Here is a 21,654-nt window from a genome sequence, read left to right as displayed (position 1 = left end):
ATGATTTGCCTGTTCTGGAGTTAGTGTCTCACCAGACGTCTCTGGCCCTGGGAAGATGCAGCTCGGAATGTGACGGCTGCCCCGGCCCCGTCCTGCCCAGGCCATTGTGCCTTCTGCTCCCTGGGGCTCCCCAGTGCCCCCGCAACAGCATCTGCCCCAGCTCTGCTCAGGCATAGGTTCTTCTGAGCAGCCTCTCGTGGCATCTTCCTACCCTGGCCACACAAACCCATCCACCTCTGTGTGGTAACGGTTGCCATTCCCGGGTCATGGGTGCTGACCGAGGGCACGCCAGAGGCATTCTTCCCATAGGTCTCAGTGACCCTGCTAGGGAGGAATTACCATCCTACGCGTTCAGATTTGGAAACAAAGGTTCCCAATGTGGTGGAACATGCCCCTAGCCACTCAACAGGTGAGTACAAGAGTTGAGACTCTGAAGCCCATGCCACATGCTGCCCTGGATGAGTTTTGAAGCCATAGCGCTGGAATGCTTTGCTAGCTTTCTTGGTTTGCATGTCTGCCATCTCCATTGCTCTGAAAGGTGAAGCCTGGCATATGAGGCTGTCCAATAACCCAGACATTAGAGTCTGAAGAGGGTTCGGGGACCCATGAGAGATCCCAGATGGCCCTCACTCCTCTATTCCCAGCTCACACTCATTCATTTTTTGACAATATAATAACTGAGACAGATCAGATACAAGTAAACAGATAAATATACAAGATAGTTGTTACGGGTTGAACTGTGTCCCCTCAAAATTCATATGTTGAAGTCCCATCCCCTAGTAACCTCAGAATATGACCTTATTTGAAAATAATGAGTTGTTGGAGATGGAGATGGAAGGAGCTTAATTAGGATGAGGTCATGCTGGAGAAAGGTGAGCCCCTAATCCAGTAGAACTGGTGTCCTTACATAAAGGGAAAATTTGGAGATGACACACACAGGGAGAATGCCATATGAACTTGAAAACAGAGACCAAGCTGGTGCTTCCACACACCAAGGAAGGCCAAGAAGGCCAGTGCAACAGCAGGCTGGGGGGGAGGCATGGAACAGATTCTTCCTCACAACCTTTGGAGGAACCAACCCTGCTGATGCCTTGATTTTGGACTTCCAGCCTCCAGAACTCTGAAACAATAAATTTATGTTGTTTAAGCCACCCAGTTTGTGGTACTATGTTAAAACCAAGACAAAAATTTGGAAAAGTGATTAAGTGTGTGAGAAGAAAAACCAGAGTGCTGAGGGTTGGGGAAAGGGAACTACTCTAGGTGGGGAAGGCAGAGAAGGCCCCTCTGAAACTTGGATGATGGGAAGGAAATCATGGAGGATATCATTCCAGGTAGAGAGAACAGCAGGTTTAAATGTCCTGAGGCAGAAATGAGTTCGCTGCATCTGAGGAACAGAAAACAGGCCAATGTAGAAGAAGGAGAGTGAGCAAGAGGGAAGGGAAATGAGAGATAAATAAAGCCAGAGAGCCATAGGCCTTGGTGAAGATCTGGAAGGGACTGCAAGGGCCATGGGAAGCCCTTGGAAACTCTGAATCTTGAAAGAGACATGATCTGATGCATCTTTTATGATGACGCACATAAGCACATGCACACAAATGGTCTAGATCTGGAGTGTACAGGGTGAAGATAAAACAAGGCCCATCTCAGTGTCTGCTCCACTCTTTCCATCCACTGTCACTTTCTGCACCTCCTAGTGGAGAATACCATGTGCTTCACCTCAGGAAGAGCAGGCCTTTCTCTGCTTCCCTAAAAAACAAGTTTCTGCCTTGTGCACTCTTGCTGGGAATGTAAAATCACACAGCTGCTATGGAAAACAGTGTGGTGGTTTCTTTCCTCAAAAAATTACACACAATTACCGTACAATCCAGCAATTCCACTTCTGGGTATACATGCAAAAGAACTGAAAGCAGGGTCTTGAAGAGGCATTTATATACCCACGGTCATAGCGGTGTTATTCACAATAGCCAAAAGGTGGAGGCAACTCAAGGGTCCATCCTGAATGGACATGAAAAATCTATCATATTCCTGCAATGGAATACTATTCAGCCTTAAAGGAAAGGACGTTCTGACACATTCTACAACATGGATGAACCTTGAGGACATTATGCCAAGTGAAATAAGCCAATAACAGAAAGACAAATATTATATGATCCCACTGACATGAGGTACTTATAGTAGTCAAACTCACAGGAACAGATAGTAGAATGGAGGTTGCCAGGGCCTCGGGGAAGAGGGATGGGAAGTGGTCAGTGGCTACAGACTTTCAGTTTGGCAGGATGAAAAAGTTACAGAGATGGATGGTGGTGATGGTTGCACAATAATGTGAATGAATAAAACCACTGAACTGTAGGCTTAAAATGGCTAAAATGGTAAATTTTATGTGTATTTTACCACAATTAACAATTACAAAATAAACCTCTGGAGCCCACATCAGTCCCTCATCACATCTTCAGTGGCATCTGTCTCTCTGTCCTCACAAAACCAGTGTCCCCAGTGTTCCAGGAATGATGGCCCAGTCAATCTCCTTGCTGCATGCAGAAGATAAGCAATACTGGCTGGTGTGGATGAGATCTGAAAAGCTCTCTGGTGATAACAAACAGTCCCACTCCTCTGCCTGGCAACTCATTTCAACTGGTAATAATTCTCCATGTCAGGTTTTCCTGCCTTTTAAGCCTTATTTAAAACCTTTAGTTGCAGCTCTTTTCTCTTTCTACCTTCTAAGGACCCAAGGGATAGAGGTGAGCATCTTCTACAGAACAACTTTTCCATAGACCTGGAGACCATTGTTAAATTATCTTGCCACTCTGAAGACATGGAACTACCTGCTCTCACCATTTTCCAGCCTAAAAGTACAGCCACAATCTCATTGTGGAATTGAGCTTTGGGTCCTTGGACTGTGCTTCTGTCTGTTGTTTTAGGGGGCCCCAAGTTACTTCTTAAGGAGAACTCTGGCCTTGCTCACAGCACTCCCGTAGCAGGCCTCCAAAAGAGGCAGGCGGCCTTCCATTCATCCAGGCCTGTGTTCCTACCAGGCTGCTCGGGACTCCCTGAGAAAGGAACAGTGCACAACCCCACATGGCCGAATTGCAGGACACATGAGCCTGTCCTTTACCTATCAATCACATAGAGAATAGGCTCCAGGAACCTGGCTGGGAATAAAAAAGGCTAATTCACTGACACTCACTAGCTACTGAAAGCCTGGCTGAGAGAAACAAATTGTGGGAGAGTATCTGAAGGTGCATTCTTCCCTCTGAGATTAAGCAAAACCACCAGAAGGTGTGAGTGGGGGCTACTCTGTTTGCCCAGCCTCCCCCTGTGCAGCAGCTTTTCTGAACTACATCTGGCTGGGCATACCTGGCCTCACTGCAGCCATCAGTTAAGAAAGACTTGTGAGTCCCCTGCTGTGTTATTCGAGAGGTGCGGCTGAGCACAGGCTGTTGACACCACTGAGCATGTGAGATGCTGGGGGGACTTTGCTTCCAGGACTCTGAACTGGGACAATATGTGCATCTAAAGCATAGTTGATTTTTCCTTTGTGAACTCTGAATCATATCATTGATGATTTTCCATTTTGCTTTTGCTGCTACAAGAACTCAAAGTCAACTTTGGGGCTCATTTCTGGAACAGTGCTGGCTGATAGAACTTTCTGCGATAAGGAAAATTTTGCAGTGGTGCTATCCAATACAGTAGCCACTAGCCACATGTGTCTAGTGCCAATGAGGAATGAAATTTAAATTTTAATTTTAATGGCAACATTAACTATGTAGCTAGTGGCTACCATTGAACAGTATAGCTCTAGAGAGTTGACATGCATTTTGGATGTCACACTTGGTTTATCTAATTTTTCTATGAATATTTGCCTTCTACTTGAAATCCCTTTGTATCTAATTGTTATCACTAATCTTCTTTCATGGTATATATCTTTGCCAGCCATCTTATAGTTTTTTAAATGTGAGATCCACTTATAAATATTAAAAAAAGGATAACATAGCCATATGCCCAATTTTTTTGGACTAGAAATTTCTTCTCCCTCCCCTTTTCATGTAATATAGAGTAATTAAGATGTTCATTTAAGTGGAGGGAGTCCCAGGGTGGGGGAGGAAGAATCTTTTCTTTGGTTTCTGTCTCTGTTCTGTTTTTTTCATCTGTGTGCTGCTTATACAAATGTTAAATTTGTGAAAATTCACTGAGCTATATATTTACAATGTGAACTTTTTGGTATATACATAATGAATAATATTCTTTAATAGAAAGTAAACAAAAACATATAAGGAGAACCTACTGTGTTCAAAGTAGAATGTCAGTTTAGTTCTATGGGGGATCTGGAAAGATTCATAAAGCAATCCTTGACTCCACAAAGCCATAGTTTAGTATCATCAGGCATCAGTGCAAATTTCTACAAAATTCTTCCAGGGGGCACCAGGAAGAACTGGGAACATGTTTGCTGACAGTGAAATGAAAAGAACCAATGGGAAGAGTCTTTCATGCCCTCTCTGCATTTTCCAGAGGAATCTTCGGCAACACCTGATGCTAGTAACTCCCCACCTACCTCCCTGCCCTCCCCCCATGAATCAGGCAATGCCAAGAATGAAGGGAAGATACGTTTCAGGAGGAGGACAGCTTTCTTTCCATTTTATCTGATGTCAGTACAACACATTTCCAAATTCCTACAAGGGGCTGAGTAGATCCCAGAAAAAAAAAGTTTCAATTTTTCTTCTCTGGAGGAATTAAAATGGGAGGAAGAAGTCCCCAAAATATGGAATGTTAAGTCAGTGGTGTAGGATGAGGAAATAAATGCAATCTTTCTTAACAAAAAAACTGTATTTTAAGCAAGCAACTAAAAACTACCCAATCAAGATTTTCTTCAATATATAGCTCCATTCAACTAAAGAAAAAAAATTTATCTTAAACATTACAGTTCAAAATGGCACTCAGGGAAGATACGCTGCTAAAGAGAATGTGGATAGAAAGGTTCACTCTCAACTGCTCTTCCCTCCAAGACCTAACTACCTTAATTTTGCTGAAGACTGAAATACAAATTTTTACTTTGGAAAGTAACTTACAGAGATGGGCAGGTGTGGATCTCGTGCTAGCTATCTGCACTGATGCAGCTGAACAGGAACCTGCTTGACGTTACGAGAATCTTGCAGGAGGAGGTAATGCGTCCTTTCGGCCCACATTCATTTAATTCCTCAACATATTACCATTTGAACAAGGGCCTGCATTCCTGAGTCCCAAGATACAAATCTTTTTTCTACTCTTTCACACTCTGTTGCTCTAACTTCAAAAGCCTGCGCCTGTATAGATTTTATAGCCATTTAAATATGTGGATCTTCTTTGAAATATTCTTTCCATGGTTCCTTTGAGCAGAGCCCAGGCCAAGCTTTCATACTGCATTCAGTTATTTATCTTATTAGAAGGATCAGGAGAAAAAAGTGCTCTAATTACTGCAAAAAGGAAGAAGTCACCTCAGAAACAGTCACATTCTTTTTGGTCTTTTAGTATAAACAATATCCTTTGCATTTCATTAACTTTTACTTGGTGCAACTGTATTATATTTTGCATAAAGATCTGGCATTCTTCAAACACAGAGACAATTTTTCTCACATTTCAAAAGGGATTATAGAGTAAATGCTAGAATATTGAATAATAAAACATTACTTAGTTCCTTATCTGCACAGTTCAAAAGGAAGTTTGAAAATTATCTAGTTCCCTTCCTTCCTCCCTCCCTCCCTCCCTCCCTTCCTTTTCTTTTCTTTTCTTTCTTTCTTTCCCTCTGTGGCCCAGGCTGCAATCTACTCAGCTCACTGCTGCCCGCGCCGAGGACTGCCTGGGACTGCCACCGCGCACCACCGCTGCCTGCTTTTTCTCCTTTGGCTGCAGGCGCGCGTTTGCCATCTTCGCCACGCTGGTCGCCAGCTCCTGACGCCGAGTGCTCTGCCCGCCTCAGCCTCCCGCGGTACTGGGACTGCAGACGGAGTCTCCCTCACCCAGTGCTCGGTGTTGCCCGGGCTGGAGTGCGGTGGCGTGGTCTGGGCTCCCGGCAGCCTCCGCCTCCCAGCCGCCTGCCTTGGCCTACCAGGGTGCTGGGATTGTAGCCCCTGCCCGGCCGCCGCCCCGTCTGGGAGGTGGGGAGCATCTCCGCCCAGCCACCCATCGTCTGGGAGGTGAGGAGCGCCTCTGCCCGGCCACCCATCGTCTGGGAGGTGAGGAGCGCCTCTGCCCGGCCACCCATCGTCTGGGAGGTGAGGAGCGCCTCTGCCCGGCCACCCATCCTCTGGGAGGTGAGGAGCGCCTCTGCCTGGCCACCCATCGTCTGGGAAGTGAGGAGCGCCTCTGCCTGGCCGCCCCGTCTGGGAAGAAGTGAGGAGCGCCTCTGCCCGGCCGCCCCGTCTGGAAAGTGAGGAGCGCCTCTGCCCGGCCGCCCCGTCCGGGAAGAAGTGAGGAGCGCCTCTGCCCGGCCGCCCCGTCTGGGAAGTGAGGAGCCCTCCCCCCCCCCCGGGAGGGAGCCCTCTGCCCGGCCCCCACGTCTGGGAAGTGAGGAGCGCCTCTGCCCGGCCACCCATCGTCTGGGAAGTGAGGAGCCCTCTGCCCGGCCACCCATCGTCTGGGAAGTGAGGAGCGCCTCTGCCCGGCCACCCATCGTCTGGGAAGTGAGGAGCGCCTCTGCCCGGCCACCCATCGTCTGGGAAGTGAGGAGCGCCTCTGCCGGCCACCCATCGTCTGGGAAGGAGGAGCGCCTCTGCCCGGCCACCCATCGTCTGGGAAGTGAGGAGCGCCTCTGCCGGCCCCCGTCGGGAAGGGAGGCCTGCCCGGCCCCATCGTCTGGGAAGTGAGGAGCGCCTCTGCCGGCCGCCCGTCTGGGAAGTGAGGAGCGCCCTGCCCGGCACCCACCGTCTGGGAAGTGAGGAGCGCCTCTGCCCGGCCCCCGTCTGGGAAGTGAGGAGCGCCTCTGCCCGGCCACCCACCGTCTGGGAAGTGAGGAGCGCCTCTGCCCCGGCCCCCCCGTCTGGGACCCCCCCCCCCCCGTCTGGGAAGTGAGGAGCGCCTCTGCCGGCCGCCCCGTCTGGGAAGTGAGGAGCGCCTCTGCCCGGCCACCCCGTCTGGGAAGTGAGGAGCGCCTCTGCCCGGCCCCCTCTGGGAAGTGAGGAGCGCCTCTGCCCGGCCACCCATCTGGGAAGTGAGGAGCGCCTCTGCCCGGCCCCCCGTCTGGGAAGTGAGGAGCGCCTCTGCCCGGCCACCCCGTCTGGGAAGAGTGAGGAGCGCCTCTGCCCGGCCACCCCCGTCTGGGAAGTGAGGAGCGCCTCTGCCCGGCCACCCACGTCTGGGAAGTGAGGACCCCCCCCCCCCTGAGGAGCGCCTCTGCCCGGCCACCCTCGTCTGGGAAGTGAGGAGCGCCTCTGCCCGCCGGGAGAGGCCCGCCCGCCCATCGTCTGGGAAGTGAGGAGCGCCTCTGCCCGGCCGCCCCGTCTGGGAAGTGAGGAGCGCCTCTGCCCGGCCACCCATCGTCTGGGAGAAGTGAGGAGCGCCTCTGCCCGGCCGCCCCGTCTGGGAAGTGAGGAGCGCCTCTGCCCGGCCCCCCGTCTGGGAAGTGAGGAGCGCCTCTGCCCGGCCACCCATCGTCTGGGAAGTGAGGAGCGCCTCTGCCCGGCCGCCCCGTCTGGGAAGTGAGGAGCGCCTCTGCCCGGCCCCCCGTCTGGGAAGTGAGGAGCGCCTCTGCCCGGCCACCCCGTCTGGGAAGTGAGGAGCGCCTCTGCCCGGCCGCCCCGTCTGGGAAGTGAGGAGCGCCTCTGCCCGGCCACCCCGTCTGGGAAGTGAGGAGCGCCTCTGCCGGCCACCCACCGTCTGGGAAGTGAGGAGCGCCTCTGCCGGCCGCCCCATCTGGGAAGTGAGGAGCGCCTCTGCCCGGCCACCCATCGTCTGGGAAGTGAGGAGCGCCTCTGCCCGGCCACCCACGTCTGGGAAGTGAGGAGCGCCTCTGCCCGGCCGCCCCGTCTGGGAAGTGAGGAGCGCCTCTGCCCGGCCGCCCCGTCTGGGAAGAAGTGAGGAGCGCCTCTGCCCGGCCACCCATCCGTCTGGGAAGTGAGGAGCGCCTCTGCCCGGCCACCCACGTCTGGGAAGTGAGGAGCGCCTCTGCCCGGCCACCCACCGTCTGGGAAGTGAGGAGCGCCTCTGCCCGGCCCCCCGTCTGGGAAGTGAGGAGCGCTCTGCCGGCCGCCCCGTCTGGGAAGTGAGGAGCGCCTCTGCCCGGCCACCCATCGTCTGGGAAGTGAGGAGCGCCTCTGCCGGCCGCCCGTCTGGGAAGTGAGGAGGCCTCTGCCCGGCCCCCGTCTGGGAAGCCCCGCCCCCCTCTGGAAGGAGCGCCTCTGCCCGGCCACCCACGTCTGGGAAGTGAGGAGCGCCTCTGCCCCGCCCCGTCTGGGGGGGCCCGCCGGCCACCCCGTCTGGGAAGTGAGGAGCGCCTCTGCCCGGCCGCCCCGTCTGGGAAGTGAGGAGCGCCTCTGCCCGGCCCCCACGTCTGGGAAGTGAGGAGCGCCTCTGCCCGGCCCCCCGTCTGGGAAGTGAGGAGCGCCTCTGCCCGGCCCCCCGTCTGGGAAGTGAGGAGCGCCTCTGCCCGGCCACCCCATCGTCTGGGAAGTGAGGAGCGCCTCTGCCCGGCCGCCCCGTCTGGGAAGTGAGGAGCGCCTCTGCCCGGCCACCCACGTCTGGGAAGTGAGGAGCGCCTCTGCCCGGCCGCCCCGTCTGGGAAGTGAGGAGCGCCTCTGCCCGGCCACCCATCGTCTGGGAAGTGAGGAGCGCCTCTGCCCGGCCGCCCCGTCTGGGAAGTGAGGAGCGCCTCTGCCCGGCCACCCATCGTCTGGGAAGTGAGGAGCGCCTCTGCCCGGCCACCCATCGTCTGGGAAGTGAGGAGCGCCTCTGCCCGGCCGCCCCGTCTGGGAAGTGAGGAGCGCCTCTGCCCGGCCACCCATCGTCTGGGAAGTGAGGAGCGCCTCTGCCGGCCGCCCCGTCTGGGAAGAGGAGGGCCCTCTGCCCGCCCCCCGTCTGGGAAGTGAGGAGCGCCTCTGCCCGGCCCCCCGTCTGGGAAGTGAGGGCGCCCTGCCCGGCCGCCCCGTCTGGGAAGAGGTGAGGGGCGCCTCTGCCCGGCCACCCATCGTCTGGGAAGTGAGGAGCGCCTCTGCCCGGCCGCCCCGTCTGGGAAGTGAGGAGCGCCTCTCCCCCCCCGTCTGGGGGAGGGCGCCTCTGCCCGGCACCCACGTCTGGGAAGTGAGGAGCGCCTCTGCCCGGCCGCCCCGTCTGGGAAGTGAGGAGCGCCTCTGCCCGGCCACCCCATCTGGGAAGTGAGGAGCGCCTCTGCCCGGCCACCCACCATCTGGGAAGTGAGGAGCGCCTCTGCCCAGCCGCCCCATCTGGGAAGTGAGGAGCGCCTCTGCCCGGGCGCCCCGTCCGGGAAGAAGTGAGGAGCGCCTCTGCCCGGCCACCCATCCTCTGGGAAGAGGTGAGGGGCGCCTCTGCCCGGCCGCCCCGTCTGGGAAGTGAGGGGCGCCTCTGCCCGGCCACCCACCGTCTGGGAACTGAGGAGCGCCTCTGCCCGGCCGCCCCGTCTGGGAAGTGAGGAGCGCCTCTGCCCGGCCACCCATCGTCTGAGAAGTGAGGAGCGCCTCTGCCCGGCCGCCCCGTCTGGGAAGTGAGGAGAGCCTCTGCCCGGCCACCCATCGTCTGGGAAGTGAGGAGCGCCTCTGCCTGGCCGCCCCGTCTGGGAAGTGAGGAGAGCCTCTGCCCGGCCACCCATTGTCTGGGAAGTGAGGAGCACCTCTGCCCGGCCACCCACCGTCTGGGAAGTGAGGAGCGCCTCTGCCCGGCCGCCCCGTCTGGGAAGTGAGGAGCGCCTCTGCCCGGCCACCCACCGTCTGGGAAGTGAGGAGCGCCTCTGCCCGGCCGCCCCGTCTGGGAAGTGAGGAGCGCCTCTGCCCGGCCACCCACCGTCTGGGAAGTGAGGAGCACCTCTGCCCGGCCACCCACCGTCTGGGAAGTGAGGAGCGCCTCTGCCTGGCCACCCACTGTCTGGGAAGTGAGGAGCGCCTCGCCCGGCCACCCACCGTCTGGGAAGTGAGGAGCGCCTCTGCCCGGCCGCCCCGTCTGGGAAGTGAGGAGAGCCTCTGCCCGGCCACCCATCGTCTGGGAAGTGAGGAGCGCTTCTGCCTGGCCGCCCCGTCTGGGAAGAAGTGAGGAGCGCCTCTGCCCGGCCGCCCCGTCTGGGAAGTGAGGAGCGCCTCTGCCCGGCCTCCCCGTCCGGGAAGAAGTGAGGAGCGCCTCTGCCCTGCCGCCCTGTCCGGGAAGAAGGGAGGAGCGCCTCTGCCTGGCCGCCCCGTCTGGGAAGTGAGGAGCACCTCTGCCCGGCCACCCATCGTCTGGGAAGGGAGGAGCGCCTCTGCCCGGCCACCCATCGTCTGGGAAGTGAGGAGCGCCTCTGCCTGCCGCCCCGTCTGGGAAGTCAGGAGTGCCTCTGCCCGGCCACCCACCGTCTGGGAAGTGAGGAGCGCCTCTGCCCAGCCACCCACCGTCTGGGAAGTGAGGAGCGCCTCTGCCCGGCCACCCACTGTCTGGGAAGTGAGGAGCCCCTCTGCCCGGCCGCCCCATCTGGGAACAAGTGAGGAGCGCCTCTGCCCGGCCGCCCCATCTGGGAAGTGAGGAGTGCCTCTGCCCGGGCGCCCCGTCCGGGAAGAAGGGAGGAGCGCCTCTGCCCGGCCGCCCCGTCCGGGAAGAAGTGAGGAGCGCCTCTGCCCGGCCGCCGCGTCTGGGAAGAGGTGAGGGGCGCCTCTGCCCGGCTACCCATCATCTGGGAAGTGAGGAGCGCCTCTGCCCGGCCGCCCCGTCTGGGAAGTGAGGAGCGCCTCTGCCCGGCCACCCACCATCTGGGAAGTGAGGAGCGCCTCTGCCCGGCCGCCCCGTCTGGGAAGTGAGGAGCGCCTCTGCCCGGCCACCCACCGTCTGGGAAGTGAGGAGCGCCTCTGCCCGGCCGCCCCGTCTGGGAAGTGAGGAGCGCCTCTGCCCCGCCACCCACTGTCTGGGAAGTGAGGAGCGCCTCTGCCCGGCCACCCATCGTCTGGGAAGTGAGGAGCGCCTCTGCCCGGCCGCCCCGTGTGGGAAGTGAGGAGAGCCTCTGCCCAGCCACCCACCGTCTGGGAAGTGAGGAGCGCCTCTGCCCGGCCACCCACCATCTGGGAAGTGAGGAGTGCCTCTGCCCGGCCGCCCCGTCCAGGAAGAAGTGAGGAGCGCCTCCGCCCGGCTGCCCCGTCTGGGAAGTGAGGAGCGCCTCTGCCCGGCTGCCCCGTCTGGGAAGTGAGGAGAGCCTCTGCCCGGCCACCCATCGTCTGGGAAGTGAGGAGCGCCTCTGCCCGGCCACCCATCGTCTGGGAAGTGAGGAGTGCCTCTGCCCGGCCACCTATCGTCTGGGAAGTGAGGAGCGCCTCTGCCCGGCCGCCCCGTCTGGGAAGTGAGGAGCGCCTCTGCCCGGCCGCCCCGTGTCTGGGAAGAAGTGAGGAGCGCCTCTGCCCGGCCGCTCCATCTGGGAGGTCTACCACGGAGGCCAGAAGCAATGTGGGGGCTGGACGTGGTGGTGGCTCACGCCTGTGGTCCCGGCACTCTGGGGGGCGAGGCGGGTTGATCACTTCGGGCTAGGAGTTCGAGACCAGTCTGGCCAACTTGGCGAAACATGAAAAATACAACAGACAAACCAACCAACCAACTCATTGACAACAAAACAGGTCTACCCTGGAGTCATACTCTAATTTTTTCTATTTTCCTCCCTTTCCGATCCTTTATCCCACTTTCTTTTTCTTCCTCTTCCTTCTCCCTCTTCTTTGTCAAATAGAGGATTGAGTTGTTATCACTGATCCATATAAAGTCCCTCTCTCATTTATTTTAACTCCCACCCCCCATTTCTATTCCCCAACTTCCCATGTGTAACCTTCCTAATATGTTTGTTTGATACGCATCTTTTTGTTTGTATGTATTTTTAGAGGATGTTTATTGTTTTTGTGTGCAGAAAAAATTAATTAAAAAAAAAAGAAAATTATCTAGTTCCTATAAATAGTAAGTATCTCAAGGTGACCTTTCTGATGAGAAATGAGGCCTGGCTGTAGTCTGAACCAGTTATCTGACATGTGCCAAATTCTGACTTCATTTCATGTTATGTGGATTATAGTTCTGGTGCTTAAAGCCAAAACCAACAAAAACGATGAAACTTTACCTGTGATTCAAGTAACCACAATCTTTGCCTCTTAAGGCAATGTCCCCCAATTCACTATCAACTTTCTCTTTTCCGGTAGCCAAACGTGAAAATTGAGACATCAGAGGTAGAGGCTTTTCAGAAAAATAAGGCCCTAGACTCCTGGAACTAATTTACTTGTAAAATCAAGAAAGCCTGGGTCTGGAAAGCATTTATCAGGTAGGACCAGATGTAGGATGTTCTGTAATATACACGCTGAATTTTGAATTGAGTATAACTAATGGTCTCTAATGAGTCTGGGACAACCACTGGAAGGATGAGAGGAGAAAGGGGGCTGATAATGAAGCTAAAGAATTTACCATGGAAGGACTAGGGCAGCCTATTTAAAATGAATTCGCTCACCCCTTCCAAGCTTAGTGAAACCTGAAGCTCCCAAGGCATCACTTACTCCTTAAAATGTTTAACGGGACATCCTTTTCCAAGTGATCACAGGATTTCAACAACCTGCTGCCCAGCAGTAGAAGGATGCAAGAGTAGAAGGTGGGGGAGGCAACTGAAGGAAGAGAATAGCTATCTCCTCTATGAACATCAATATATATTTTTAAATTTCCAGATAGATGGGCTTTCCTGAAGTTCCTTTGTGGGAGGGAAGAATCCAGTGGTAAAAACTCTCTAAGTACATGGGCACAGATTCAGGAATCTTTAATAGCAAATTCCCTAGCTTATAAGCTCATCTGAAATCCCCAGAAATCATGGGTGTTTAGTGGATGCCCAATAGGCGAGGACAGAAGGGGCACCTGGAAGAATTGGGAACATGTTTGCTGACAGTGAAATGAAAAGAGCCAATGGGAAGAGTCTTTCATGCCCTCTCTGACTTTCAGGCCACTTTGACTTCGACTAGGAGCTGGGCAGAGGGTCACTGATTCCTTCCTTGATCACTGCTCTGTGACTGTTACTATAGGGTTGGAGGCAAAGCTAACTGACTTGTTTCTTGGGTCCCCTAAACAGACAGGCAGGCATCCCCCCAGTACCTGCAGGAGGATCTTGTTCCCATCGTGGTCCTCCGTCTGCCAGCGCCCCTCGCTGATGGGGCTGCAAGGGTTGGGCAGGAGAGGCACGAGCTCGCCTATGTCCCTCACTCGGAACTCCAGCACGGAGGAGTCGGTGGGCACCGGGCACTGGTCACAGGGCAGTCTTTTCAGGGAGAACTGGATGTCCACATCCAGATTGGAAAAAATCGGGAAGATGCAGAAGTCCGCTTTCTTCTGGCTGGGGCTCCTCCGGAGAATCAGCTGGTAGAACCTGAGGCTGTCGGCGTAGTTGTCGTGGCGACAGTAGACGGTGAAGCGCACGATTTCCTTGCCGTAGTGCACGGGCCGGATGGCCCAAAGCGGCGTCCCGGGGGCCAGCGTGAAGAAGTCCTGGCTGCAGGGCAGGTAGGGCAGGAACCGGCCGTGCACCTGCTCGGTGTGGTGGTGGCGCCAAGGCGGCTGCTGCAGTGTGCGGTGCAGCTGCAGGATCTGCTCCTCGCCGTACTCCTCCTGCAGGAACAGCACCACAGCCAGAGCTGGCTGAGCGCCCTTGGGGGGCTTCCGTCGCCGCCGGCACGCCCGCCTCTCAGACACCCGGAACAGCGGGAGATCCGGGTGGATCCACGCCAGGACGTTGTCGATGGCCTCCTGCAGGGGCTGGGACTCCCCTGGGTCTGCGATTATGTGGATGCTGACCAGGAAAGGGTCCTGCGCCTCTTCAACGGAAAGCTCACCTGGGGGCACGCAAAAAACGAATGGATGAATGAATACAATTATGATTATTTCACTAAAGTGTCCAGCTATGATGTGTACTGGCTTGACAGGAAGAGAAGTCAAATTCTAACTGAAGTGACTCCATGACCTGTGATTTTCTGATCCCAAGTTTACCTATAAAAACTACTATGCCAGCACTCTAGCAGCCAAAGAGGAAAGGGCCGTTGCTATGTGAATAGTTTCCAAGCTGGACAGGGTGGGGAGAACCTTGGTCCTGTATTTCATCAGGTTGGTTGGTATAGGGAACATTTGACTTTATATTTAAGTATCAGACAAACAGTCAAGTCTAGTGACTTGGAAGGAACAACAGGCCCATTAGAAAAGATGGCATAGCATCTTGTGGACACCATTTAGTATTTCCTGAAATAACTGCAGGGCCTTGCCCCATACATGTTCCCTACACAAATGCACTCCTCTGGTTTGCTTATTTCATTTGTTTATTTTGTTAACACACACTCATGGGCTCCTTCCTACCTGCCTCACAGGGAGTGAGGCACAAGGCGAATGATGGAGGCCAAGAGAGACCTGTGCTTGCCCCTGGGGCTTACTCTATAGACAGGTCATGCCCTGGCTGGTGATGAGTCCTGCCCACAGCGTCCCCTACTGTGGGGGCCTGGCCACGATCATGTTGCTGCTGGAGACACAGGGAAGGCTGACCCCTGGAGCCAAGCACAGAGTTCTTGCTGTTAGAGCTTACTGGGGCTGAGGTTAGGGTGGAAGGAAAGCAGGGTGAGACCATGACTACCCATGAAAGGCTGCCTTTTGTGCCCCTTGCTGGGCCACGTCCACTCAGAAGCCCACACATCTTGAATGGGTCGGTTACCCTCCCTGTGATCTCTGGTGGAACACCTGAAAGTATTGAATTCCAAGCATGAAGTTGACTGTTTAACTTGGCAATAGTTTCCCATGGGGTGACAGTTTTTTGGCCACACTTGGCATATTTCTAAATCATATAACTATACCTGATAAAAGGCTTGCTCTTTTAAAAGATGGTTCTATTTGCATTTATATAAGTTTTAGGTCTCATTTAAGGGAACTGAGACATCTTTAGGCCAATTGTGATTTAGGGGGCTAGATTCACCTAGAACCTAGATCTGCCTTTACAAAACACCTGCCTCACAGTGTCCACTGGGGGTGTCAGGCATAGAGTGATCATGTGGTCAATTGTGTTCTATCAATGTGGTGTGCTTTTCAGACTCATAATCAAGTCACAGGATGAAAATTTTTTTGTGGTAAGGCAGACATTCCAAGTGGGCTTACAAGTCCATTTCACCATGTACAGCTGCAATAACATGGTTTTAATTTAATTGGATCAAAACCTGTCTGAATTTTCATCCTGACTCTATTAAGTGTCTCACTTGAAAACAGTCCAGCTTGTTGTCTTCTCTCTCATTCATGCATTCATTTGCACATCTGTTAAGCAATCAGTTTGTACCAGGCACTGGGGACACAAAGAAGCTGGCACTAATTATGTATGCCCAAGCACTATGGGAGTACATTTACGTATACTCTGGCATGACATGCTCCCTGAGAATTGTGCAGTGCATAACCTGCACAACCATAGGCAGCAGCCCTCTGAAGACCCATAAGCCCATAAGATGAGAACTTTGGGACTGAGTGGGGAAACACAAACATCAAAAATTAAAATTAAATCTGATATATGCCTAAAGGGAATACAATGGAATAGTAACTTGGGGTGGGGGCTAGATTCTAAAATCACTGTGAAGAAAAGGTTATCTATAGACACTGAAAGTCTCCTAAATTTCCAATAAAGCACTAACTTGTAACAAGACAAGATGTCCAGATAGATGTTTCTTTAGTTGAACACCACATAAAATAACCATTTTGCTGCAGGGCCATGTATAAGAGAATAGTCTGTTTTTTTAAACACTAAACCCTTACTCATCAAACCCTGCCCTTCACTCTACAAGAGGCTTTTGGGAACCTGAGAGGCTTCTGGAACTTAAGGATGACTAAGGTGAGAGCAGAGTCAAGTTTCAGCTCTCCACAATCATGGAGTAGAATGGCAAGTGGAATCCTTTAAATTGTTCTTCCCTCTCTTTCCTTCCTGCTGGCTGAGCATGCATTCTCAAATTTGTATGAGTTAAACGAGCATAAAGCAATTCCAACTTACCACATATGACAAAAGAAGGAGGGCTCTGCAGAAGGCTTCCTGGAGGAGGCACCATATGAACTGGGTCTTGAAGGGTAAAGGCAGAGCACATCCTCTTGCTCATGATGCCCTCAATGCTAAGGAGATTAGGAAGTGTTTACGAAGGTATAGAACTGTGCAAAAAACAAGCACATTTGGAAGGGGGCCGTGGGGAATTCTGAGACATGGCAACAGATGCAGCTGGAAAAATGGATTAGAACCAAGCTGTATGGGGCCTCAGCTCAGTTCAGTAGTTGATAAGGGGCAAAGGAAGGTTTTATGAAGGGGTGTCAGGATCAAGTTGGGGGAAAGTTGGCTACAGGCAAAATAAGGAGTTAGAAGACTAGTGAAGAGTCCAGACAGGAGATGACAAGGCCTTGGCAGAGTAGGAGATGATGTTAGTGGCTTCAGTTCCTTATCCTATCATGTATCCTTACTTTCTGCCATGTGACTACGTAGTTCCTCCCACTAAATGGGTGGCGTTTCCCCACCCTTTGATTTAGGATGAGACTATATGCCTAGCTTTGGCCAGGAGAAAGAGACAGCAGTGGCATGTGTTTTGGCTTGCCTCCCTGTGCTCCCAACATTTCCATAAGAACATGCTTGGTTGGGTGAGCCCACCAGTCCCGGTAAGGGGATGAGACACATGGAACAGACCCACTCTAGCTGAGCCTGCCCTAGATCAGCCAACCTTCACACCCAAAGACACAGGGCAAGAGCCACTCAGGTGAGCATGGTCCAGATCAGCTGACCCAAGACAAATGGGAAATAATAATGACGGTTGTTTCAAGCCTGAAACTGAGACTGGAGGTGGCTGTTACCCAGCAGTACTTACAGATCCAGGACAGTCAGTCAAGTGGGTAAATAGAAGAGGCACGGATTCACAGGCTATAAAGATGCAAATGGCAGGCCAGGGAGCCCACAGGCCTGGTGGGTGGGGTGTAGGAAAAGTTGGAGAGGAGTATATACCTTGAGGTTTCCAGCTTGAACAAGTGATCTGATGTGATGTTTAACTGAAATAGGAAATAGAGGAAGAAGGGCAGATTCATGGGAAAAGACAGAAAGTTCCACCTTGACCACTTGGCTTGAGATGCCCAAATGACTTCCAGGAGAGATGTCCTTTGGCAACTGGACCTTAGTGTTGCGTAGGTGAAGGGCTGAATTTAAGGATTGGCCAGTTACTTTCAGATCATATTCTCATTTTTATGCAGTTATCTGATAAGTATGTGCCCCCATATAGACATGAATCATGAAAATTCATCATGATGGCTAGGAAAACAATCAGAATTCAGAGATAATTCTGGCCCCTTTCTTTGCTTGCCCTTTCTGCCTGCCTGGCGTCTTTCGGTTTGGTTGAACATTCATGACACTATCGGCAGAAGTACAGTTGACGCGAAAGTAGTAAAGCTGCAATGAAATTTTCTGCCAGTCAGTAACTCCAGTAAAATTGGGAGAAAATACCACATCATCTAAATGGATTTCACTTTTCTCTGGTGCCTTGAACTCCCAACAGTGGAGACATGCGACTTTGCTAAACATCAGTGAATGCTCCATGTGAATGGAAAAGGACAGAAAGGCTTTGAACAAGGGCATCAAGAATTTTACCTGAAAAAATGACAGATGATTTTAATGAGGGGGGAAAAACGCCATGCGAAGTAAAGGAACATCTGGGAAAAGAAGCTGCCCGGGCCACCAGGCAGTCCCTTCAAGGTCCTAATCCCACCCCCAGGTGTGCATGTGGCCAGGTACACAGGGTGACATGTTAGCTAACATGGGTGCTTTCTCCATGTTCTACATGTATGAACTCGTTTAATCCTTACAACCACCATAGAAAGGGGAGGTGCTATGATTGTCCCCATTTTAGAGACCAGGAAATTGAGGCACAGGAGGTGAAGTAGCCTGCCAAGGTCACACAGAGTATGAGCACTAACTCCAGCATCCGAGTTCCGTGTGCACCATCAGCCCAGGCTCTGCAGAGAAGTGTGCTCGCCTCTCCACTGTATCCGTTTCACAGCAGAGTGGCCAGCTGCCATTCTCCATCCATGTGTGGCCACGGCAGCTCCCGCCTGGCCCCTCTGCACGGCTCTCCCACCTCATTCTGACTGCCTTCATTCCCGGCCACCAGCCAACAGCTTCATTTCTTGGACACCCACTTACATTTCTTTCCTCTGGCCCCAGGTCTTGGAGGAAGAATAAGCTAGAAACTGCCCTCCCTGTTGGCACATGCCCAGGTCTTCACATCTCAGCAGTGCCCTTGAGGGCAACTCAAACAGGCCAGCATCACAGGTGGGTACACAAGTGAAAGGAATGCACAACAGTCACCCAAGAAAGCCTACAGCATGGTGTGAGAGGCTTGGGTGTGAAGAGGCCCGGGAGAAGGTGGCTTCTGAGACTCCCCAGTGGAGCTGTCAGGGCGCTCAGCCCTGTGCCATCTCTATCAGTTACACAAAGGTTTCCCTGAGAGCAGTAACAAAGACCACGCTGAAGTCTGCATGGATGAGTGAATGTTTACAGCTCTGCAGAAGGGCGAAATGCCCGGCCTCAGAGCAGGGGGGTGAGCTGAAATGCATTCCACCAAGTACCAGCTCGCCTGGCAGTTTGGGAGGCAGCCAAGAGCAGTCGAGCCAGGATGACGAAGACCCAACCCCCAGAGCCCCCTCTGCACTGCCTGAACCAGGGACATGTAAGTGGCTAAGACCCTGCCCCAGAAGAGCTAAGGAGAATGAGCAGTAGCATTAGCATGCTCCGGCCATCACTAGCATGTACCCGCTGCACGTGACCTGAAAACATAAACAAAGAACACAGAACACAGCTTCAAGCTGTCATCAGGTGTTAGAGTTACCCCCCAGAGAAATGTGCCTCTGTGGAGCTGGATAGGAAACCAAGTATTTGACGGGAAGGACAGAAAATGTGAATAATTAATTGCCACAAAAAGTCTCTATGCCTCCCTGGAGAAGCACAGACGACATGACTGTGGGATGTGCTCTGCCTTTATCATATCTATTACATGTCTTCTCAAAGGACCTAGCGAGCACCTGTTGAATTAGGGTAAAACACAGACCAGAACCAAACAGAGCAGTGGCACAGACTGCCCCAAGGCTGGTGGGAGGATGGGAGCTCCTAGCACACCATTAACAAGGCTTTCAAATTAGTTTGTGTTTTCCTAAGGAGAAGGAAGATTCTTTTTCATTTGATTATAGGCAATTAGGCTTTCCTTTGATAACAAAAAATGAAAACTGTTAAAGAAAGCAGTGCACAAGCTCAGGCCTTCTATGATGCAGAAAGTGTACTATTAGCCTGGGCATTTGTTATATATATATATTTTCCAACATTTTACCTCTCCTGTGTATCCTGTTTCTGGCCATTTAAATTAATGGCAGAAAATTAATTTAGACAATAGCAACCATTTATTATGCTCTTATTATTTGCCAGACATTGTCCTACAAGCTTTATGTATACTATCTCATTTAATCTTTAAAGCAACACTATGATAGATGAACTACTAACTGATCCGCTCAAGACCATTTGGAGAACAGCAAGGGCTGTCTGAACCCCGGATCTGTGCTCCTCACCAGTATGTCCTCTCACCACTCAAGGGCACAATCCTTGTGATACAGAAGATGGAAAGAAATTATTTAGGCACATAGTGAGTATAAAAGAGCCCTTGGCAGAATTTTGCTTTTAACAAAAAAGCAGCCCCCAAATCATTTCTTTTCTAACAAAGAGCAGTCTGAAAATTCGAGCTGTAGACGTAGATAAGCAAGCTGGAAGCTTGCACGGATGAATGCCGGCAGCTGCGCCAATAGAAAAGGGCTACCTGAGGGCCAGGTATGTTCAGCCTGGAGGCTCCATCTTCCCTTTTCTTTGTCACCGTGTGTACAGTAAAGGAACAGGCAACATGGTGTCCGCCAGGTAGAGAACCCATCTGTATAATAAAAGATTAAAGTGGGGGGCGGCCAGATTTTCGCATGCTGTGCAAATGGCACACCTAGTCCTAACGAGTTTTTTGCATCTTATGCAAATGGCATACCTGGTCCGACCAATCTTTCGTGTCCTATGTAAATCAGACACCACCTCCTCAAGCTCATCTATACAGCCCTAAGCATTTCATGGCAGACCAGAAACCCGCTTGGGCGCCCTCTCTCTGCAGGAGATAGCCTTTCTCTTTCTTTCGCTTATTAAAGCTCTGCTCTTAATCTCATTCCTTGTGTGTCCACATCCTTGATTTCTTTGGCGGGAGACAACAAACCTCGGGTATTATCCTGGATGAATGACGCCCCTTCACTTGGAATCGTTGCGTTGGTTTTTCTAACCCGCTCTGAAATCATGGCTTAGCTCCTTCACCTACCTTAGGTGGGAGAGCCTGCTGTGAATGGGCTGGCTGTTTCGCCTGGGTGGGCATCCTCAGCTGGAGTCTTCGTAAGAAGAAGGCAGTCTGCCTGTTGACAGACTTCCGGGTGCTGGACCTACCTCAATGCTGCTTGTGCCAGGGCCCCTCACAACCACTCTCTGCAGTCTTGGGCTTTAGATCAGCCATGCCTGCATTGCCTCTTGCTGCCCAGTGCCTGTCAGACTAGCCCTCCTCCCAGAACTGGCCAACTGGTGTGTCCCCAGAGCACCCCCTCCCCAGCAGTGGGCATGTCTAGTTGACGATATCTCTCATTCCAAAATAACTTCCTAGACAAGTCTCAGGATATGACATGCTCAGGTACCCCTTTCTAGAATTTTTGGGCAACGATTAATATGATTGTCACTTTAGACACAATTTGTCACTGACAATTTGCAATTTAGTTTCATCATTTATTTAATCAAAGAATGTTTACTGAACATCCACCATGTGCCAGGCACTAGAGGATACAGTGGGGAATAAAACAGTCTCTGCCTTCAGAGAGCTTATAATCTAGTGAGGGAGACAGACAATAAACAAATATATAAGATGAAGCCGGGTAGCTAAGTCCTACAGATAGACACTTCACTGAACACACACATGCTCAATGTGGTTTCCAAGGCAGCGGCTGTAACAATTTACCATTGACGGAATAAACTGCCATGCACCATTCCAGTGCCAAAATTACTGCCAACACCGCAGTGCCCAGTAATCCCCGACAAGGCCAACAGACTGTGAAAGAGGGCACCTCCAGCTGTTGCAGGCTGTTTGGTTTAGGAATCTGGCCCTGGAGCCTGGCTTGAGACCTGCATAAGGTTGAATAAACACTTATTTGCATTTCTAAAGCCCCCATCAACGGCACTGAGTGGCTTGGGGGCTGGGATACTGGTCTGCCAACCAGACCCACATGATCCGGTGGCAGAAAACTCAGGTGAGACTGTGTCACACACACAACAAAGACACGTCCAGGGCACTGGCTGACACTGTGAATAAAGACCAGATCTGGGCTGGGCGTGGTGGCTCATGCCTGTAATCCCAGCATTTTTGGAGGTCGAGGCAGGTGGATCACCTGAGGTTAGGA

At 52.8% G+C, this 21,654-nt stretch overlaps 1 protein-coding gene across 1 annotated transcript in view; it reads right to left on the bottom strand.

The window, feature by feature from the left end:
- FAM124A (family with sequence similarity 124 member A) overlaps window positions 1–21,654 on the bottom strand; it is a 68,753-nt gene that overhangs the window by 25,689 nt on the left and 21,410 nt on the right. The window contains exon 3 of the mRNA XM_003270112.3: window positions 13,261–13,994. Within this exon, the coding sequence (XP_003270160.1) occupies window positions 13,261–13,994 (734 nt within the window). The remainder of the gene's footprint in view (window positions 1–13,260; window positions 13,995–21,654) is intronic.

The sequence above is a fragment of the Nomascus leucogenys genome, chromosome 5, assembly GCF_006542625.1.
Source record: "Nomascus leucogenys isolate Asia chromosome 5, Asia_NLE_v1, whole genome shotgun sequence".
NCBI lineage: Eukaryota > Metazoa > Chordata > Mammalia > Primates > Hylobatidae > Nomascus > Nomascus leucogenys.
This window is presented reverse-complemented; position numbering and strand designations above follow the sequence as displayed.